We start from the raw sequence: 21,070 nt of genomic DNA, 5'->3' as shown, positions 1-21,070 counted from the left end.
GGTCCTAGTTCTAGGAACGCTTCCCCGGACCCACCGAGTCTCCTTTGTGATTTGGATGCACAATTTCAAACCCCGGTCAGTGAATCAGTGGTGAGGGCACCATTGCACCATACAGCAACAAAGCACCCGAGTCGGGACGGCTCGTGATGGCCTATCAAAATTAATCATGCTCATAAAAACTGATTCAACAAAGTCGCTGCATTGGACCATGTTATTACAAACCAACGGTGAAGAAGCTCATTGAAGAAAAACTTAGAAAAGTTCTTCCTGCAGAAACATCCAGATCCCAACCTAGGTGTGGCTCCTTCTGCCCCTCATATCGAAAGCATGGAAGCCGTCTTGATAACCTTCCACGACTTCTACCAGACTATGCCAGCATTCTACCCAATCAAATTCACCAGCCTACTTAACTCAATCTGGATCCAATGCCGAAATCATCCCTCACCGGTCAATGCCCTCCGAGACAGTGGGTTCTCTATGCAAATAAACGCAATAAATAATCAATTTTGATGTTTCTTTTCACATTTCGTGAGTGGAATATTCAGGGATGGTATAAATCTGCCATGTCCCTCATCAGTCCGCCTTGATTATTTCGAGGCACTGACATCCAATCAAACTTGAGGAAATGAGACAACTTCACGGCAGGAACGGGTACTAAAAATCCAGGAGACGGATTTCTGGGTCCTCGTGTTTTCAGTCCGCCAATTCGGGGGAGGCTATCCGGTAACATCTAGAATGAATAAGATCGTCCATAGCAAGGAGCCACCCATACTTTTCCAGCAATATTTGTATGAACCAAGACCTGCTATTCGTTACGGTATGTTACCACGTTGAGTTCTAGCAGGCGGCTCACGTGGCACCCCCTTCACCGATTAGTTGGGAAGAAATCCAGAACCTCGACTTCGACATGGGAATCTATGCACCCACGACACCGCCAGGTGCGTTATCACAAAAATGGGATCAGCAAGATGGCCAAATTGTACAATGCACAAACAAGACATTCATCAATCTAACTTATGCAACTACAAACTCTACTGATACCGCAGATAGTTGAAAGAAACTTCACCGCTGAGATTGTTACCTAGACAACTGTTGCTTGGTATGGAACCCCTCTTCCAGTACTACTACACCTCGTTACTTTCCTATCTGCATTTCAACGTGGTCGTGCTTGGTTATTCAAACATATTGTTATTCTCATTGCAAAGCGTGCGTGTGTTTCAAGGGTGTTCGGTCAACCCAAGTTTCCGATGTCCGAAATTGGACTCGGATGAACACTTCGAGCTAAATACGAAAGTACGAATCGCTGGTTATAATAGGTACTACATACAGTATTGTCAAGTTCCAAAAATATCGAAAAGTCTCATCTCGAGAAGACCTGGTCGCATATTTACTTATGCAACACGATCTTAGCTAAGCAGACTTTGATGATGAAATACTTACTCTTGCACTTCGGGCGTCGCGATCTGATTCCAGAACTTCGGAAATTGAACACGCACGGCAACACATCATCCTCGCATGAACTGCGATCTTGAGACTTTAGCAGGTCAGTACCATATATTATGTAGGTACCAGTAAATGGTCTTTCGTACTCTCTTCATGCCTTTACAATCTCACCTTATCGCAAACCCCTCCATACCCCTAGCCAGATGAAACTACAAGTACTTTCGCACTTCCACCCCACTCCTAAAACAGAAGGTCCTGATCTCCTTATTCCTATCTTCCTTCATCTGTTCTACCCTCCTTCTAGAATCATTCTAGAAGCAAAAACGGTGATGCCCCCCACCTGAACTGGAAAGCTGAAACCTTGATATTTGCAACAGTATCACTTTGACACTAGTGAACAGGAATGGCATTGTTGCCTTTTTTGGGTGTGACTACATCTCACACGATAGATGCGTAACCCCTTAGTTCGATTATGTGGGAGGGGAGCACAAAGGGTTGCAATGCTTACTGGCGAGGAAGTTGATGATTAGAAATAGATTCAAAGGAGGATGAGGGGTTCTAAAGAAATGTAAGCACCTGAGCAAGGTCACCCTCAGTATACGCCTAATGAGTTTTTGAAGGACAAAAACAAACGATGATCATATTGTTAATAGAAGACCAGTAGACATATCAAAAATGGTAATTCAACAACCACCAAATCTTACAGTCGTCAACAACGCGAATTCTCGGTCGGCCCGAATCTCCTCATGTACATGAGAGGCGCAATATCTTGTCAAAGTTGGGAGCATAGAGAATCGGCCAAGTGCCATGGAATCCTGCGCACTTATTAGCCGTGGCTTCGTCAAACCCTTCATCCGTTCATCTGATATGTCAAGTGTTCCACCAGCTTTCCATCAGAGTAGAGAACGTTTGGGTATTGTATCTCACGTGATGAGATGCGATACCGACCCGCAAGATCTGGTGGAAAGCGCATCTAGGATTGGTTGGGCACATAATTTCTAATTTGTTCTTACTTGCGTGTGGTTACTGCACTGTCATGGATCCAATGCACTAAAATCGAATCGAGCATCGTTCCTGGTAATGGGCGAGGTTCCTCCTGACTTTCAATAGAACCCTCATTTTATCTCAACGGGCTTGGGAGGAGAACAGGCAAATTTTCCTCGCAGATTAAGGAATGCGAGGGGCAATCTTCATTGTTAGGGTAAAGGAATGTGCCAAAAGAGGTTACCTAGTATCGCAGCAAGTACCGTTTCACAGTCTTACCTGATAATTTCCGGAAGGGCCAAGAACGAATTTGGTAAAGTGTAGTTGACGACGGCTATCCTGAATCGAGTTTGTCTTGTAGGTAGTGCTTGGTGATTGTTGACGAAATTCCTGATTACATAGATTCGCAGTGACTGATACATGTCGTGATGACTTGCCTCGTGGCAATGCCCTCTTTCCCACATGGCACCAGGACTGATGACACCGCAGCAGGATGTAGTGAAAGAGAATGTCGAACCTGATGGTAGTTACTCATTAATTATTGACGTTTGTCTACTTGGGTAGGTAGGTAGGTAGGTAGGTAGGTAGAACATCGTACATTGCAACACCATGAGACTCTGAACCGTCTCTTTCGTGATATTGGATATCGAACGTTTCCAGATGAGGACCAAAGGAGGATATATGCAATTATTGTTACTTGCCTGGAGCTCTCTCTGTGTATTATATTATTCGACCTAGAAACAAACCCAAGAGACTGCTCTGTCGGCCCCTAGGTACTAGATAGATTATCACCTAGGTAGATACTCATCAACTTGGTTATAAATTATTAGCATGTTCTATTTACCTGTCCAATACCTACGGAGCACCTATCTATGAAGTAAAGACTTGCTCACCACCAAGGTCGGTTACCTTACTCTGTGTTTCAATTCCGCCAATGGATATCCGAGCCGATATCCACATGCTCCCCTTCCCCCCTTCTCCCCAATTATCAATAATGTAATCAATCTACTTGACTACTAGGTATGCTAACTATAGTATACTATACCTTCTCTTCACACGTTTTCTCTGAAAATATTCTATCATTCTTGATTCTTGATTCTTGACTCTTGACTCTTGATTCTTCACTCTTCACTCTTCACTCTTCATTTTATCATTTCTTTCATTCTTTACCCACATGTTCTCTTGACAAATCAAATCTTTGTATCCCGAGATACATACTCGAGTAGTACCTGCCTAGTACCTACCTCATCTTCATTCATTCACACATCGACACTGTCACTTACATCAAAAATAAAGAAAAATATATGCTACAATTATATCTACGAAAAGCAAGACATATATATATATATATGTATAATATACTACTACTACTTCTACTACCACACACAGATACCTAAGGTACCAACCAAATCGCTGATTTCGAACATCAAAATCTTATTATTTTTTTCTATCAAAAGACTGGTGGACCCCTGTATATACACACACTATTTACTCCCTACCCTACACCACTACACCTTTCCGAGTTTAACTCCAGCGTGCTAAACGTGTACCTCGTTGAAACAATCCCTTCAACGCCAAAGCCACTACTGCGATTTGCGAAATTTGGCGATAACAAGGCAAATCTGCCCTGCTACAATAGCCCACCTTTATGATATTCCTTTCGACTTCATTTGAAGATTTCTGAATACCATATACCATACATATACCGTATATCAAATATCACACACTCTCTCTCTCTCTGTCCATATATACATACACACACATACACGCACACGCACGCACACACACAGGCACACAGGCACATGAATGGTGTGGTAATCGAACTACATCCTCTCTATCGTTCAGCTAATCGATGTTCCACTGACTATAACCATAACCGCCCGAAGTCTCTCCAATCATTATCGAAATTGATCGACAACACCCGACAAACTACCTAACCATACCCCTCCTCTGCAACATTCATATCCAATATATATCTTATACTTTCAAAAGCGCGTACACCTACTTGGAACGACTAATCATGAGTTGAAAATGTTAATGAATGACACAGACCGTGGTCTCGGTAACATATTCAGAAAGAAATACCTTCGCAACTTCCCACTCGAGTAATACGACCAATTCTATTGCATAGGGAGAATCGACTTTGCTATAACGGCAGATACACTCCCACGTTCAATATTACCTCGAAGAAAATATAGAAACCTCAAATCGCTACAACGCGCAAACCATCGCCACTTATGAATGGGTTGTTGGGAAACGCTCCGCAGACAAATATGTATGTGCGAGCGCTATACGACTACGAGGCCGACGACCGAACAAGTCTTAGTTTTCACGAGGGGGATGTAATACAAGTGATCACACAATTAGAAAGTGGTTGGTGGGATGGAGTCATAAATGGTGTGAGGGGATGGTTCCCCAGTAATTACTGCCAGGTTGTATCGGGCCCTGATGATGTCCTGGACGGCAAGCCGAATGGGGCTGGAATGGGTATAGATGATGATATCGACGACGACGAAGACGACGAAGAACAATACGAAGAGCAGTACGATGATGAGGGCGAAGAATCAGAACGTGACGACTTTTCACACTTGCCTGCAACCGGTGTGAACAGCAATGGAAGATCAGGGGCGGATTTCTGGATACCTCAAGCGACTCCTGATGGTAGATTGTTCTATTTCAATACGGAGACTGGCGAGAGTAGTATGGAGCTACCGTTGGAATCGCCATCTTCGTCAACGGAAATGGGACCGAGAGATCGGATGAATGTCAGTATACCGGAGAAAACAAGGCCCCCACCAGAAATGATGGCGCGAGGATATGTAAATGAAACAGACGATGAATCGGAAGGCAATTCTGCATCTGAGCTCGATGGAGAGTCTATAATGCTCGCATCTAAATCCTCCTTCGTATGTTGCCTACTCAGTATGGCTATATTGTACCTGCTAACATCTCTCAGCCACGGAAGAAACGCAGATCTCAATTATCGGAAGGTGTGTCACCAGCTACCTCCATGGACTCAATCAACGGCACATCTCCTGGCACTCGCTCACGAGCCGACACGTTCAACACACCGAATGTATCCCTAACAGCAATGCCGATAATGGGCCCATCTACAACTTCTTTCACGACTCCTGCTCTTGGCCCACCACACGCTGCTACTTTGCCTCGATCATTCTTTGATGATGGATCTGCTGCGCCACTGACATGGAATAGACTCGTTGCAAATATGAAGAAAGCTGTGGATCGCTATCGCGAAGCAATCAACAACCATGATCGTTCCGAGTACGTTCGCCGAGCTGAAGATATTTCCGATCACCTCCGACTATTACTGGCTGCTGGATCTGGTACTACGGATAATCATTCTGGCCAGCCTTCTATCATTTCTACTAACAAAGCCCTGTATCCCCACTTTCGGGACATGATGTCAAAATTCTCGAAATTAGTTATTTCGTCACACATTGCTGCTTCTGACTGGCCCAATTCGGAGTCATATCAAAAATGTTTGCAGGAGGCGGATGGCGTACTTCTAGGCGTTTTCAGCTACGTTGAGGTCGCCCGCCAGCAGCGCGGCGAGGACATACCACGATTACTCCCTGGTTTTGTCGTTGGTAGCACTATTGGTGGTAGTTGGCAAAATAATGGGCTTGGATCTAGAGACCCTCTAACGTCCAACTTTCTCGACGAAGATGAGAATGTCGTTGAACCTTCTGCGATTTTAGATGCAAAGTTGATGGAGAGACTCGATGATTTGAAGAGAATGCTAACATCTAGCATTCGAAAATTGGAGGAGCATCTCGTACTCACCGACAAAATTATCACCCCTTACAGACACGAACTGATTGGTAATAATGTTTGTGCAGCCGCGCAAAAAGTTCTCGAGATGTTCAAGCCTTGGGTGTCTACAGTTGAATCTATCAACTTGTCTTCTCTTGGCGATACATTCCAAAATCCTCAACTTATTGATTTTGCCAAACAGAAGCAAAGTTTATACGATAACATATCAGATTTATTGCTAGGATGTCAGGCTGTAGCTGGGCCTTTAGGTGATGAGTGGGCGGAAGTCCGTGGGGAGTCATTGGAAGGGCGGTTGATATATGTGCGCACGTGTTCAAGATCTTTGGAAACAAACTCATCTCATATTGGCTTCTCATTGCAACTTCTTGGTGAGCTTGTTCAAACAGCTATGCAGCAGGCTTTGCCTCTCGAAGAAAGGGCGAAAAGTTTACGGAGAGGTGATAGCGCGCCCTACGAGCGACTCCATCAACGATCAGACTCCCGGAATCCATCACTCCGTCCTAGCCTTGCAGATATTGGTAAGTCACAAACTTACTCTGAAGGTGATACAGTTCTTCCACCATTTCGAAAGGAGAACTCTAAAGTCAGGAAATTCTTTGGCGAAGAGCCAACTCGAAGAGATGCCCCAGACGAGACACCAGACTGCTTGAAGCTTGACCACGAAGATGATATTTCCTACGATACAAAAGTCCAGCCTCCTATCTTGAAGGGCGGTACACTTGTAGCATTGGTTGAGCAGCTTACACGCCACGACAAATTGAGCTCGGATTTCAACAACACCTTTTTACTCACGTATCGGTCTTTTACGAATGCGAGAGAATTATTCGAGCATTTGGTGAAGCGCTTTCAGGTGCAGCCCCCTGAAGGTATGCCCCAGGAGACTATGAAACATGGGTATCCCGAAAACAAAAGCCAATCAGATTTCGAGTTGTCAACATTCTGAAATCATGGTTTGAACTTTTCTGGATGGAGGATCAAAGTGACGATACCAAAGCTCTCATAGCCAACGTCTACACTTTTGCTCGAGACACTGTGAAAGCTACTGAAACGCCAGGTTCCGGTTCGTTGATGACTCTCTTGGAACAACGGTTACGGGGACAGGAAGCTACAGCCAAACGTTTAGTCTTGACCTTGAACCATTCGACGCCACAACCAATCATGCCCAAAAACATGAAGAAGCTTAAATTCTTGGATATTGATGTAACAGAATTTGCACGTCAACTTACTATTGTCGAGTCGAAGCTTTATGGGAAGATCAAACCCACGGAATGCTTGAATAAAACTTGGCAGAAGAAAGTTGGCGAAAACGACCCTGAGCCTGCGCCGAATGTTAAGGCTCTGATCCTACATTCTAATCAGTTGACGAATTGGGTCGCTGAAATGATTCTCACGCAACTCGATGTCAAAAAGCGCGTTGTCGTCATCAAACATTTCGTTCTTGTTGCCGATGTAAGTATTTTTTTTCTGACTACCTTCACTTTTCCTAACTTACTCTAGAAATGCCGTACTTTAAACAATTACTCAACTCTCACTTCTATCATCTCTGCGCTCGGTACGGCACCAATCCATCGCCTGAAAAGAACCTGGGATCAAGTCCCAGCCAAAACTTTGGCAATACTGGAATCCATGCGTCGCCTTATGGGCAGCACAAAGAATTTCGGAGAATATAGAGAAAGTTTGCATCTTGCCAATCCCCCATGTATACCCTTTTTCGGTAAGTTCTAATTGCTCATCTGATGCACTATGGCGAGCTAACATCTCTAGGTGTGTACCTTACCGATCTTACATTCATCGAGGATGGTATACCTTCTATCATCAAGAAAACTACATTGATTAACTTTGCCAAACGAGCAAAGACCGCTGAAGTCATTCGCGACATTCAGCAATATCAGAATGTCCCGTACGGCTTGCAGCCAGTCCCGGAACTTCAAGAATATATATTAACCAATATGCAAGCTGCGGGAGATGTACATGAAATGTATGAAAAGAGTTTAGCAGTCGAGCCAAGAGAGCGTGAGGACGAGAAGATAGTTAGGTACGTTCTACACTCTTGATAGCAATCATTTATAAGAGCATGAAACCGATGTTAGACCTATACTTACACGAACGACAGGGTGTTGGCTGAATCAGGCTTCCTATGATCGCCCTGCATTACGCATGTTAGAAAAGATTCCCGACAATCACATTGCTGTGACCGGGAAGCATAAAATTCAATTTACAAACCACCGGTTACCAGTCACCACCAAAGATTTGTCGTGAGACTTAATTGTATCAGGTGTTAATATTAATACATGCATCGACGAACGGACAATAACTTGGCACTTGCCAGGCTTCGTACACAACAGCTTAGAGGTATAACTTAGAGTTATATGTCGCAATTGTTGCGAGATTTCAGGGCACTCGCGGATGGCATGCATTTTCGACACCCTACAAAGTTTTGAAAATGCCAACCCTGATACCTACTGCGCCTGCCTCGAGCGAGAAAGGGAGAGATCGAAGGGCACGTTACAGACTTAGTAGCATGGCGTGGGTGTAATATTTTTCTTAATGCTACTATCTAGGGAATACTACTGCCGGGTGAGGAAACTAGGCGCAGCAAATGGTGCAGCAGGTCAACGGAGTTAAAATATTTAAGGAAGACATGTAGCACGGCACTTTATCTATCTCTTGCCATTATACCGAAACTAAAATCAAAGGCATTTACTTCTACTGCGTTTACCTAAAGAAGACTGGGTGGATGAAGGTTCTCGATCAGCACAGGTAGGTAGATATTACTGTGGAGCTTTTAAGTAACACGCACATTAGCTTCGAGGTATGTTTGGCAGTATTCTCCTCGGGTTTCCCCTGAGGCGTGAAGGCTGCAGTTCGACTGGTTGACATGGAATATGGGCAAATCCCCGTCCTTAGAAACGTTCCTTTGTTGATGTGCTATTTGAACACTGCATATAAGTTGCAAGATGTGGATTAGACGACAGTGGGTCAATGTCTAGAGTATGTTCAAAAATTTAGTGTATCGCACTCCCTTTTTTCTGACGTATCTGTTTGGTTCTATATTAAAAGGCCTCGGGTGAAATGACTTCCACAAGCAATGTGCAAAAGACTCTACTAGAGCAGATCGGCCCTGGTCGGTAGTGAAAATTTGAAGGCCTCTAATTTTGAAATTACCTTATCACTTCGAATTGAATATATGAATACAGCATCCATCCATGGCTGGGTTGCAAAGCTCAAGTGAGCTTGCAAGGAGGCAAGTAAATTCTTTGTGAGGCTACCCAAAAAATGAGGTACTTGTTTTGGGATGGTTTCTGCAGTAACACTTTGATATCATACTTTGCAATAGTGAGGTCTACAATGCTTGTAACTGTAACTTATTCCTCCGCAACCAGTCATAACATCGAAATATTATTCTTTGGCGAGCGTACATGTTGATTTCAAATATTGCAAAAGCATATTTGAGACCCACTTTCTCCGCGCCCAGCTATTCACGGTGGCTCATTTCAAATCACTTCGGTCTTCGCTACCGAGACATGCTCGTTACTAACTTTTGAATTGCCTCCTGTGTTGAATTCTATATCAACGAAATTAGCTCTGGGTACTGCTTCGCCTTTCATCCGCCATTCTGACATTTTGTTAGACTTACTCCGAGGTTAAAATTCTTCCTGGATTTCAGTACTCTCTTGACAAGTAGACAAACCGCCCCAAAAATCCATGGCTGCATCACCCTATACATCACTGCAGATCAACAGTCAGTTATAACGAACAAGTTCTGCTTTCACCTCGCAATGTTGAAGTGAAGAAACTCTGGCAGGTAGAGAACATGTTGTGAGGGAAAAAATATCATCAACTTGGCAATCGATGAATCGGAAACCGACGAAAGAGGAAATTGGTGAATTGGTGAAGAAAGAAGGTTCGAGATTGGAGGAATAGAATGCAAGATACACTGCGGAAGTCCCGAGTGAAATCTCTAGAGGTAGCCTCGGAGACCATCCGTTTCGTTCGACGAGTGGGGGAAACCTCACAGAACCACTCACGAGGCCGACGAAAGAAAAGAATGGCAGTAGGTTACGAGATGGAGAATCGGTAGGCCCATTCACGTCGTTGCATGGGATCATAGCTGGGAGACGCGACTTAAGTAACACTGCCAGCTTTGATCCTGAAATTGATAAAGCGGTTCTCAAAAGACGAGCCAGAATGAAACTGAAACTTTACCTTATAATCCACATCAAAAAGCACATACATCAGAACATCAGGCACCCGTTTTTGCCACTACTATAGGAAAATCGTCGAGATTGTCTGATGAAGACAACTCTAAAGCCACTCCAACTTCTCCATCAAGGACATCAAGCACGGCTAAATAATCGAGTTACACATGTTCAATACACCGAAGAAAAGGAAAGCATGTTTCCAAGCGTGAAGCTCCAAAACAACCACTTTGAGCATCATATGAATGCACAGGTTCTCTTCGGTACCTCTTGGCACCACCCTGTCTTGTAGTCAAATCGCTGCTTGTGCAATGCAGAAGATCGATTGAATCTAAAAGCCCAATGATAAAAGTGAAGTAGAGAAGCAATGTGGATAGCTGGAATAAGATCGTACACGGCATCATAAAAAGGTGAAGGTCAAAGCAGATAATTACTCTGGGAGAAATAGATGGTGGTCGAGACGGCACAAGGGCGGATTCATTTGCAAAGAAGCCAGCAGACGAGTTCCGAGTCAAAAGGAAGAAGCCTTGAGCGTGGATAAACTGTTGAGTATGGAAGAGAGCGAGGATCTCAAGAAAAAGTCTGCAAGTATCGTGAGCGCCGCACTTCAAGATGAAGAGAGAAAGTAGGAACAAGAACTTGTGAGCAAGATCTCACGATTGAATGGTTCGAAGCTAGTGGCTCCATTTAGGACCCAGAGGAAATTGAAATGAGTAAAGAGTAAAGCGGCCTTTTTCATCTCAATGGAAGTACTGAAAAGGCTTGAGCGGCATAAAAGGGTGAAAATCGGGCAAACCTCCTTGTAAGTGCAGTCCTTCGTCAATAGATTGCGCCACTGAGAAGTAGTGCAAAGAACTCCACATAAATATATCCTCTATCCGAGATTGATAACAAGGTTCTGACACTATATGGGGTCATTCATCATATTACATTCCTCTCTCATGCCAATCTTTGGATTTAGAGTCCTCATCTGATTTTGGAAACATATAAAGAGGGAAGATCGGTTGGGTGATTTGGGGTTGAAAGTTAAATAATACTGCAATTCTAAATCGACCAATATACATCGGTTGAAACGAAGCAAACTATCAAGCCAAGGTGGGTGTGGTATATGATTTGAGCAGTATCTAATGAAAAATTCATTGATGGCGATTGGTTGTACATGAGAACTTTGGGTGACAAATCATCATTACACAAAAGATAACAACGAAACAAGGACAAGTCAACAAGCAAAATCGGCATATCCCCCTCACCACATTTTTTAAAGTTGCCAAGGTTGGAAAGCTCAAATCGCGAGGAGGAGGAGAGGTCTGATTTTGCTGAATTCCATTGTCAATTGCCGCCCTCAAGTTGGCACAATCTCCATGTCTCATGTGCCACAGCCGCGAAGGAATTAGCTGCATATGCTGTAGACATGCAACAAATAATTATGATACTGATATTGGAGAAGACAGGATACTCAAATAATGACCTAATCAACTTCTGGGTCTATTTATTTGTAGGCGATATTAGAAGTGTGGATGTGACATCTAGCCACGCTCATAGGAAGTCTGACTGGCGTGAAAACAAAGTTGAGAGCAGATCGAAAGCGGTTACTAGATGAGTTGAAAGAAAGTAAGTGATATGCGAGGATGTGATGAGTACATGATATTAATTAGCTAAACTAATACCTACCTAGTCACGTTAGTACACTTACATACCTACCTAGCACGCCTAGTAAGCGTGTAAGCGTGTAAAGTATCGGCGAGTGATGACATTTCTTGTGAAAAGGGGCAGGAGGTGCAGATGTGGTTTGATAGCACGTGACTATATAGTTAGCTTCGCCCCAAAGATCGGATGGGGTTCTTTCCGACGGGAACTAGTTTGACCAAGATAGGAAGGTTCCAATCAAAGGAAATTGTTTTGAGTCTGAACATGTACTTTGCAATGTTCTATCTATTTTCTATCTATATCTAATAAATCAACATCGAACAATCAATAGGTCGGTACTTTTAAATTGATTTATTATACGAGTATCTACTTTCTGGTATCTGGGAGGAGATACGAGAGTAATGATTGCTAATTACTAATTACTAATTACTGATTAATGATTGTTGTGGGAGAAGACGCAAGTTGATTTCGATGATAGCATCATCTATCGTGTACCGGTCGGTATATGGGTATATACCGGCAGCACCCATCGTACTTGCAGGTGCCAACATGCCAACATTTGGAATGATCGTCGCTTGAGGTTAATCACTGGAAAGTTCTCATTCGTTATTTCAACTTCCTAAAGTATCGCCACTACCTAGTTCAGTTACCTCCTATGATTAGGACCAGGAACAGCAATAGGAACAGGAACAGGAACACGTAAAATACCATGTAATATGCTTCGGGAACTACTGAAGCCGCTCCAACATACTCATTCAGCCGTTGCCAACGAAGAATCATTGAAGATCGACATGTGTAACACAGAGACAATGTGATCTAAAGCGACTTGGCTTTACGACACCCAGTCCAAAAACGAGAAGGGGCTTTCCTCCAGCTTGCCTACCTTGGAGCTCAAAGTTTGGGAGTGATGCAAGGTGCAAGCCAAGCTCTCCATATTTGTTATGCTAACCATCTGGTCAATACTCGAGTATAGTAAACTACCTAGGCGAGCTAGATATGGATGTAGTGTCAGGACCCTTACCTCCTTTTACGCTTATCCATATTGAACCTTTGCAGCTGTCACTTTGTTAATCGGGTTTTGATCATTCAATGATGTAGCAAATTATATTTGAGATATCTGTCTCAAATCTCAATATATCGCAAATATCACCAATGTTATCATTATCACCAATGTCAACAACATCATCAATATCACCATTTTCACCGATATCGGTCGCCATTTTCACCAATGTCATCAATATCATTCTTCCAAGGTAACTTTAATATTGGTGATTGAGTACGAATTCAGTATGGTTCAAATCATTCCGGAATTTTGAACATCCGGTTAACACTCTTCCCGAGGCTAGCTAGACCACTAGGTAGACTCGAGGTAGACTGGAAATACATCAACTTAACATTCAACAAAGACAGATGATCCCTTGGCCATTTGAGACTAATCCTACTATCGACATCTTGCAATTCCCCATGTCTCCTTCCCATCATCCCATATGTTGATTCCTTTGGGGTTCGGGAACTATTGATTAGTGTCACGGCCTGGCGTATTGCCGGTCGAATCTATTACCTGATAGAGTCATTTTCAAGGTCGATATGGAGGATTGCAGTAGGAAGTCAAAGGATAATTCGGAAAGATCAATGACCGGACAAAAGTCTATCATCGTCATGGCAATTGCTAACTCTATATAAGTGCTTGTTTATCCTACTGTTATCAGTCCTTAACCAACAAACAATTCTGCCTTCCTCTTCATTTTCCAATTAAACTACTTACAATCAACGATTGTCTAATTCGAATCTCTCTTCCAATTAACCACAATCATCATGCTATTCTCTAGCACCACCATTGCCGCTATTGCTAGCATCTTAAGCGTTGCATCGGCTCTTCCAGCAAAAAGACAAGCAGCGCCAACCGATGCGGACATCCTCCAATATGCCTTGACGCTCGAACATCTCGAGGATGCATTTTACAAGAAGGCTCTCAGTGAAATGCCAGAACAAATGTGGCTTGATGCAAACTTCACCTCATCCTTCTACAATCAGTTGAAGTACATTGCGCATGATGAAGAAGCACATGTTGTCTATCTTCAAAGTGGCCTCACCGCTGCAGGTGCTACCCCTGTTCAAGCTTGTGAATACAAATTTCCATTCACGGATCCAAAATCATTCGTTGCTCTCGCTTCCGTCATTGAGGGTGTCGGTGTTTCCGCTTACCTCGGAGCAGCAGCCGATATCACATCAAAGGCCTACCTTACCGCAGCTGCGTCTATACTTGCCACCGAAGCTTTGCATCAATCTGCTGAGCGTAACGCGAATGGTGAAATTCCAATGGCTAATCCTTTCGCCACACCCCTTGGATTGAACGCCGTCTACTCCATCGCGTCATCTTTTATCGTCTCTTGCCCATCTACCAACGCTGCCTTGCCCGTAATGGCCTACCCATCTCTCGTCCTCAAGTCTGGCTTGCCTACTGCACCAGGCGCCAATCTTGCCCTTGTACCAGAGACGGCTCCTTCCGGAACCTTCTATACTACCTTTGTGAGCGGACTCGACAGTATCTCTGTTGAAAGCCAGGTCGGCAGTGACGGTTTGATCATGACTGCAGTTCCAATGAACATCTCGGGACAAAGTTATGCCTTCTTGACCAATGACAACTCTGGCACCTTGACTGATTCCAACATCATTGCTGGTCCAGCAATTATTGAGGTCACACCTGATTCGCCAACATTCGACTTGTCGATCATTTAAAGCAATGGCCTTTTGCATGGTGGAGGTATGAATAACGAATGATAGTAATTTTCGGAGGGATTCGGTGGTCAAATAATGGTTTTAATGGGGTGTGTGCTAAGTACTATTCTATGTTTAACAACGATACCTCTTGTCAACTTCTTAACTTTGCAATGTATATAATAATATTCAACAAATAAAATTTATGAACAGATGATCCTCAGGGAATTTTTTTTATGTGTATTGACATTCTTCGGTTTTAACCTTCAATTAATTCACAGTCATAGAACAAAGCATTGACCTAATCAATTGCCCCTCTCAGCCCCTCTCGAGCCCCTCCATCAAGCAGCCCACAAAAGAAAGGAAAATTTTCCTTCCACCCCACATTTACAACGAGCCACAGAATGGTCAATATATTATTCAAAAATTATATTGCTTTTATCAAATGGTACAAACAACTATTGATTCCTTACCAGAAGTGTCCATGAATTAGATGGATATCTATCTCGAAGGTACTGGCCTGCTGGCCCAATGGCAAGGCGCTTGACTACGACACACTCGGGAGTTGAACAACTCCTACGCTGTTGGCATCAAGAGATTGCAGGTTCGATCCCTGCGTAGGTCAAATAGTTCGGTGTCTATCACCCCTGTGTTTGTGACAATTCTTTTTGCCAAATTTGGAGACGTCGCGTCGAGAATTGGATTTGCAAAATATTTTTGACGAAATTTTGCACTTCTCAATGGCTGACTTAACGTTTCTGACTATCTCCGTAAATTCGATTCTCTAAGGATTCTCCAGTACTGTCAGATAGATTGTTCTCTTTGGTACGAACGGTAGGCAATATATTTACAAAATTAAGATCGGGTTGTTCTAATGCCCGTCTTCAAGCGACCGATGTCGTGGGATACACGGTCCCTTATCTTCGGGAAATAGGATAGCCCGATGGTAGGAGTATAATAATACTGTACACTATAGGACTCGGTGCTCGTTTTGATGTTGGTTTTCAGTGTCTTTCAATCCTTCCTTTACATCAGCCTGGATCATAGGTATCAAGGAATCAATAAGAATTTACTTCTCGCTTAATTGTCAAACCCGAAGAAAAGTGCAACAAAAGATGGCTAAGGTTTACGATGTTATTATTGCTGGTGGAGGACCTGTTGGATTATTCTTGGCATGTGAGCTAGGATTAAGAGGTACCTCCGTCTTGATATTGGAGAGCAACCCCAAATCGGAATCACCCTGGAAAATTGAGCCATTAGGACGGCGAGGACTAAACACGCCGTCCGTTGAAGCATTTTACCGGCGAGGGTTGCTGGATAAGTTATTTGATGGTGAGGATCGGCCTTCAACGATTCGGAAGACTGCTGGATTCCAGTTTGGTGGTCACTTCGGTGGCATCATGCTCAATGCCAACAACCTCGAGCTTGACCGTTGGAAATACCGCCTTCCTGGGCCAGCTTTGACACCTGGCCCGACGACCATCAAAAAAATTGAAGCGGTGTTGATCGAGCGCGCAGAAAGCTTGGGAGTTGCCATTCTCAGGGATAAAGCTGTGACCGAAATAGTAGCACAAAGCGAAATCGGAGTCACAGTCAAGACCACTGATGATGCGTTCTATAGCGGTAGATGGCTCGTAGGGTGTGATGGTGGACAAAGCAGAGTTCGGAAGGCTGCGCATTTTGATTTCGTTGGAACAGAAGCGAGATTCACAGGTTATGCAATCAAGTGTGATTTCAACCACCCAGAAAAACTGAGACCCGGATTCCATGTTACCAAAACTGGCATGTATATCGTCGCAGGAACGGACTGTTTACATCTTGTGGATTTTGATGGTGCTATATTTGATCGAAGGCAGGAAATCACGAAAGAGCACCTTCAGGACGTGATGAACCGAGTGACGGGAATCACAGACTTGAAAATCACAACTGTACACCTTGTATCCTCGTACACTGATCGATCGAAGCAAGCTACAAGCTACCGCAAGGGCCGAGTTCTCCTCGCTGGTGACGCGGCTCACATTCACTCGCCACTCGGAGCTCAAGGTTTGAACGTCGGCCTCGGTGATGCCATGAATCTAGGTTGGAAACTCGCAACAACGATTCGACAGGAGGCAGTATCCAACAAAGACCCGGTAGATCTTACACTACTTGACACATACGAAAACGAACGTCATCCTGTAGGGGCATGGGTTCTTGAGTGGACTCGTGCGCAAGTTGCTATGTTGCAGCCTGATCTGTATGGAGCGGCTATTCAGACTCTTATTCGTGACCTCATTGATACTCCGGATGGAACTAATCTGTTTCTCGACCGTATCTGGGGTCTATCACAGCGATATATTCTCGGAAAAGGGGATAGTTATACCAATTCACTTGTTGGGGCCAGTGCTCCAGATTTCGAGCTGGCTGACGGCTCGAGGTTAGGCTCGAAATTACAAAGTGGACGAGGTTTGCTGGTGGATTTCGAGAACAATGCGACACTCCATGAGTCAATTGATGATAAGTACACAAACACAATAGATATTATCAACTTAGGAGCAATGATAAAATGTGGCCTGCGGGCTTTGGTAGTACGGCCTGACGGTGTCGTTGCTTGGATATTAGAAGACAATGATACGTTTAATACTGTCGAATTCAACAATGCTTTGGAAAAATGGTTCAGAGAATAAACTTGAAAGGGAGGAGTCTTTGCTCTAGGATATTTTTCAACAATAATTGATTGGGTCATTCTGGTTTGCTCCTCTAGATTCCATTTACAGGAGAGCTGTATTATTAATGATTTGAAGCTAGTTGTTATATGTTTAATGTTATATATAGGAGACGAACATCTTACAAAATTGTTTCGATATTATTTCAATGTAATATTTGATTTAAAATGGAAATATAATGAATTTTACTTTTTACTATTTTGATCTTAAAATGCTTTGAATGTATAGCAGGCTGTACGCTTAGCAGGTGATAAACTAGGCTTGATTGGGAATAGTTCATAAATAGTACTATAAGAGAAGCTTAGGCTTGTAGAATATAATAATAGAATCACTATTTATAGTGAGATTAAATTGATCTCTAAGTATATATATATTATATTTAGAATATTAGAAAGTGGGTACTAGAATAATTCCTTTTTATAGGGACGTAAGCTCTTATTTTATGCCTTTTCAACCCCCTGTATATTAAATACTAATATGCGTATATACTATACTGTGATTTCTTTTTTTATCTTAAATCAGATTATGAATCTGATTATAAATCAAATTTTGATTTCAAATAAGATTTTTTATAATAAAGAAAATTTATTATATTATCTGTCAGGCCGCATATGGACTAGTTCATATGTCATATTTCAAATTTTTCAAAATATTAACTTTATAGTTTTCAATAAAGAACTAATAAAGAATTTCTTTTTGAATAAAGAATTCTTTATTTAATATTATAATAGTATTATAGTATACATAAAGACTTATAAAGAAAATCTTATTTTTCTTATATTTTTAGATTTTTTTAATTTTTAAAATAATAATATATTATTTTTATTATGATGAGTCTTTGTAATATTATAATGATATTAAGTGATTTAATTAATATTTATTAAAAAATAATAGAATGAAAATCAAAATTTAATTCTAATCTGTATATTTCAAAATACTATTTATAACTTTAAACTAATTAATTGAAGAGAGTATAAATAATTAATATAAATAGTAATATACTAGTAACGGAATTAATAAGACTTTAGGTCTATACGTCTTAATAATAGGTTTAATAAATTAATTAATAATATATTTAATATATTATAAATTCAGAGCTATAAGAGCTGTATGATAACCTCAATAAAATTTGCGCGAAATTGATTCTTCAAATAAACTTAACAATTTCGATAATAATTATAAAATTTTATATTAATGTATCTCTTTAAATTATTGATTTTTGTATAAATAATTAATTAAATCATTAAACGAAAAAATAATTATATTAGTAAATGAGTTTTGAATAAAATGATTATTGATTATATCGAAAATTGAGATATTAAAACCTCGATTTCAATTAAATAAATACTAACCTTTATGTATTAAATATTTATTAATAAAGTTTATATTTATAGAATTAAAATTAGTAAAAATTAGTTAAGTTTTGATTCTAGAGTTTTAATATGTTAAATGAATATTATATTAAAAGATTTAGGTGGAAGAGGCCTCTGTATTAACTATATTACTACGTGTGTAGACATCTTAGTCCTATCTTGCTCCCCTTAGAGGGGATCAATATGCCTATCTATAGTTTGTCTAATTTAGCCTGTTTAAATAACTATATTACTAATTATAGTATATAATTAGTATTAATAACTTTTATTCTTTTTAATACTTTTTTATAAAAATTATTATCTTTGATTTCCTTAATTCTTTATATTTTTATTATTTTAATTCTAATATCTTTTTGAATCTTTTGAATATTATTTTTATTAGAAATTTAATTATTCTATTTACTATTATATTCAATATATTGATATAATTAATCACTATCTTTTCTTTTTCAGTAAAATCCTTAATGAAATGGTAATATATATCAATATACTTTAATTGTTTATATAAATACAGGTTTTTGATTAGAATTATTACTTCTTGATTATTACCTAACAATTGAATAGTATTTCCGTGTACAAATATATATTTTGTTTTTTTAAGATCTTTAAGTATTTGAATTAATTATCTTCTTTGTTTAATAAATATCACTATTAATATATATTCGAACTTAGTATTTAATATTATTATTAAATTCTGTTTCTTATTAACCCACAATATCAATTCTTTATAAAATATAGTAACTCCCCTAAAAATACTTTTCTAATTATATCAATTATTTATTTAATTTGTATTAATAAAGACTTTTATAATATTTGCTAATAGATTATATTTCTTTACAATTTAGTATTATATTCCCTCAGATTTGTATTTGAGTTTCTAAGTGATTATAGCCTTTAAATATCATATTAAGTTTTTTATTTCTATTCTATAATATTTCACTGATTTTGCTATATACTATAATAACTGATTTAATACAAAGAAAATATCTGGTTTTATATATACTATTAAATAAATAAGGTTACCTATGGCTTATTGATATTCAATAATATCAATTAATTTATTATTTTTTATAGTAGATTATAAATATAAATAATTAATAATAGATATTTTCTTAGTATAATACTGAATATATAAGATTTCGAATTTAGTAAATATAGTTTTCAAATACTTTTTTTAGTTTAATATAAATAATCTATTTATTTGATTTCTTATAATCCTAATATCTAGAATCTTATTAATCTCCCCTAAGTTTTTAGTATTGAAATATAAGAAGAGTATTATAAAGAATTAATTAAATTGATCTTTTGAGATTAAGAAAGTAATTATATTATTAATATAAACTAGTAGATTGAATTGTTGAGTAATATATATATATAAATATAAATTAGCGAAATTTTGAATAAAGCTTTAATTAATTAATTTGGACTTTAAAAGTTGATTCTAATTTTATTTAGTTTGCTTAAGATTATATAAATTCTATAATATATATAAAATATATTCATTTAATATATTAATTTCCTAAGGTAATATGAGGTATATTTCTTTTTTAAGATGGAATTCTATAAAAGTATTCTTTATATTAAAGTATTAATATTTCAAATTCTTTTTTATAGTAATCACTAAAAACAAATAGAATATATCGAGTTGTATTATAAAAACAAATATTTCATTATAATCTTTTTCAAGAATTTAACTAAAACCTTTTATTATTAATTGTATTTTGAATCTTTTAATTTTATTATCCTTTATCTTTATTGTGAATATCTATTTAATTAAAACAAGATTCTTATCTTTCAGTAGAATATATTCTTTTTAAATATTATTTATAATCAATAAACTGATTTCCTCTTCAATAGCTTACTTTTATTTTTCTCTATATTTAAAATCCAAAATTATTTAATTATATATAATAAAAATAAGAATATCTAGAATCTATTCTGTAGAAAAGATTATATCCTTATTTATCAAATTTTCTAAGATTAATTAAAGGTTTTCGGATAATTTCGTTTTAATGTTCAAATCAATTCTTAATGTAAAGAGTATAAAGATTATAATATATTCAATAATATTTTCATTTAAGTTTATTAAAAATATTATTATTATTACTTTTATTAATTTTTGAATATATTTATCTAATTTATTATTATTTCACTTACATTTTCGAAAATAGTATTTTTTAGGGGGATCTATATTTATATATATAAT

General features: G+C 39.4%; 5 protein-coding genes across 5 annotated transcripts; all 5 read left to right on the top strand.

Annotated features, from left to right (window-relative positions):
- Positions 1-4,664: 4,664 nt before the first annotated feature.
- Bfra_001749 (putative cell division control protein) lies at positions 4,665-8,363 on the top strand (the record flags this gene model as incomplete). The annotated part of the gene is made up of 6 exons (XM_037332174.1): positions 4,665-5,333; positions 5,384-7,072; positions 7,135-7,671; positions 7,720-7,936; positions 7,987-8,257; positions 8,336-8,363. The coding sequence occupies 6 exons, from the start codon at positions 4,665-4,667 to the stop codon at positions 8,361-8,363; spliced, it is 3,411 nt and encodes a 1,136-aa protein (XP_037196328.1).
- Positions 8,364-10,270: 1,907 nt separating this feature from the next.
- Positions 10,271-10,577, top strand: Bfra_001748 (uncharacterized protein; the record flags this gene model as incomplete). The annotated part of the gene is made up of 2 exons (XM_037332173.1): positions 10,271-10,299; positions 10,388-10,577. The coding sequence occupies 2 exons, from the start codon at positions 10,271-10,273 to the stop codon at positions 10,575-10,577; spliced, it is 219 nt and encodes a 72-aa protein (XP_037196327.1).
- Positions 10,578-10,763: 186 nt separating this feature from the next.
- Positions 10,764-11,050, top strand: Bfra_001747 (uncharacterized protein; the record flags this gene model as incomplete). Its single annotated transcript, XM_037332172.1, has 2 exons — positions 10,764-10,772; positions 10,832-11,050. 2 exons carry the CDS (start codon positions 10,764-10,766, stop codon positions 11,048-11,050), a joined length of 228 nt encoding a protein of 75 aa, XP_037196326.1.
- Positions 11,051-13,883: 2,833 nt separating this feature from the next.
- Bfra_001746 (putative protein rds1 protein) lies at positions 13,884-14,807 on the top strand (the record flags this gene model as incomplete). The annotated part of the gene is made up of 1 exon (XM_037332171.1): positions 13,884-14,807. One exon carries the CDS (start codon positions 13,884-13,886, stop codon positions 14,805-14,807), a length of 924 nt encoding a protein of 307 aa, XP_037196325.1.
- A 1,094-nt stretch (positions 14,808-15,901) lies between these two features.
- On the top strand, positions 15,902-17,452 carry Bfra_001745 (putative fad-dependent monooxygenase protein; the record flags this gene model as incomplete). Its single annotated transcript, XM_037332170.1, has 1 exon — positions 15,902-17,452. The coding sequence occupies one exon, from the start codon at positions 15,902-15,904 to the stop codon at positions 17,450-17,452; it is 1,551 nt and encodes a 516-aa protein (XP_037196324.1).
- Between the last annotated feature and the right edge of the window lie 3,618 nt (positions 17,453-21,070).

Source organism: Botrytis fragariae, assembly GCF_013461495.1.
Source record: "Botrytis fragariae strain BVB16 chromosome Unknown tig00000006, whole genome shotgun sequence".
NCBI classification, from domain to species: domain Eukaryota; kingdom Fungi; phylum Ascomycota; class Leotiomycetes; order Helotiales; family Sclerotiniaceae; genus Botrytis; species Botrytis fragariae.
This window is presented reverse-complemented; position numbering and strand designations above follow the sequence as displayed.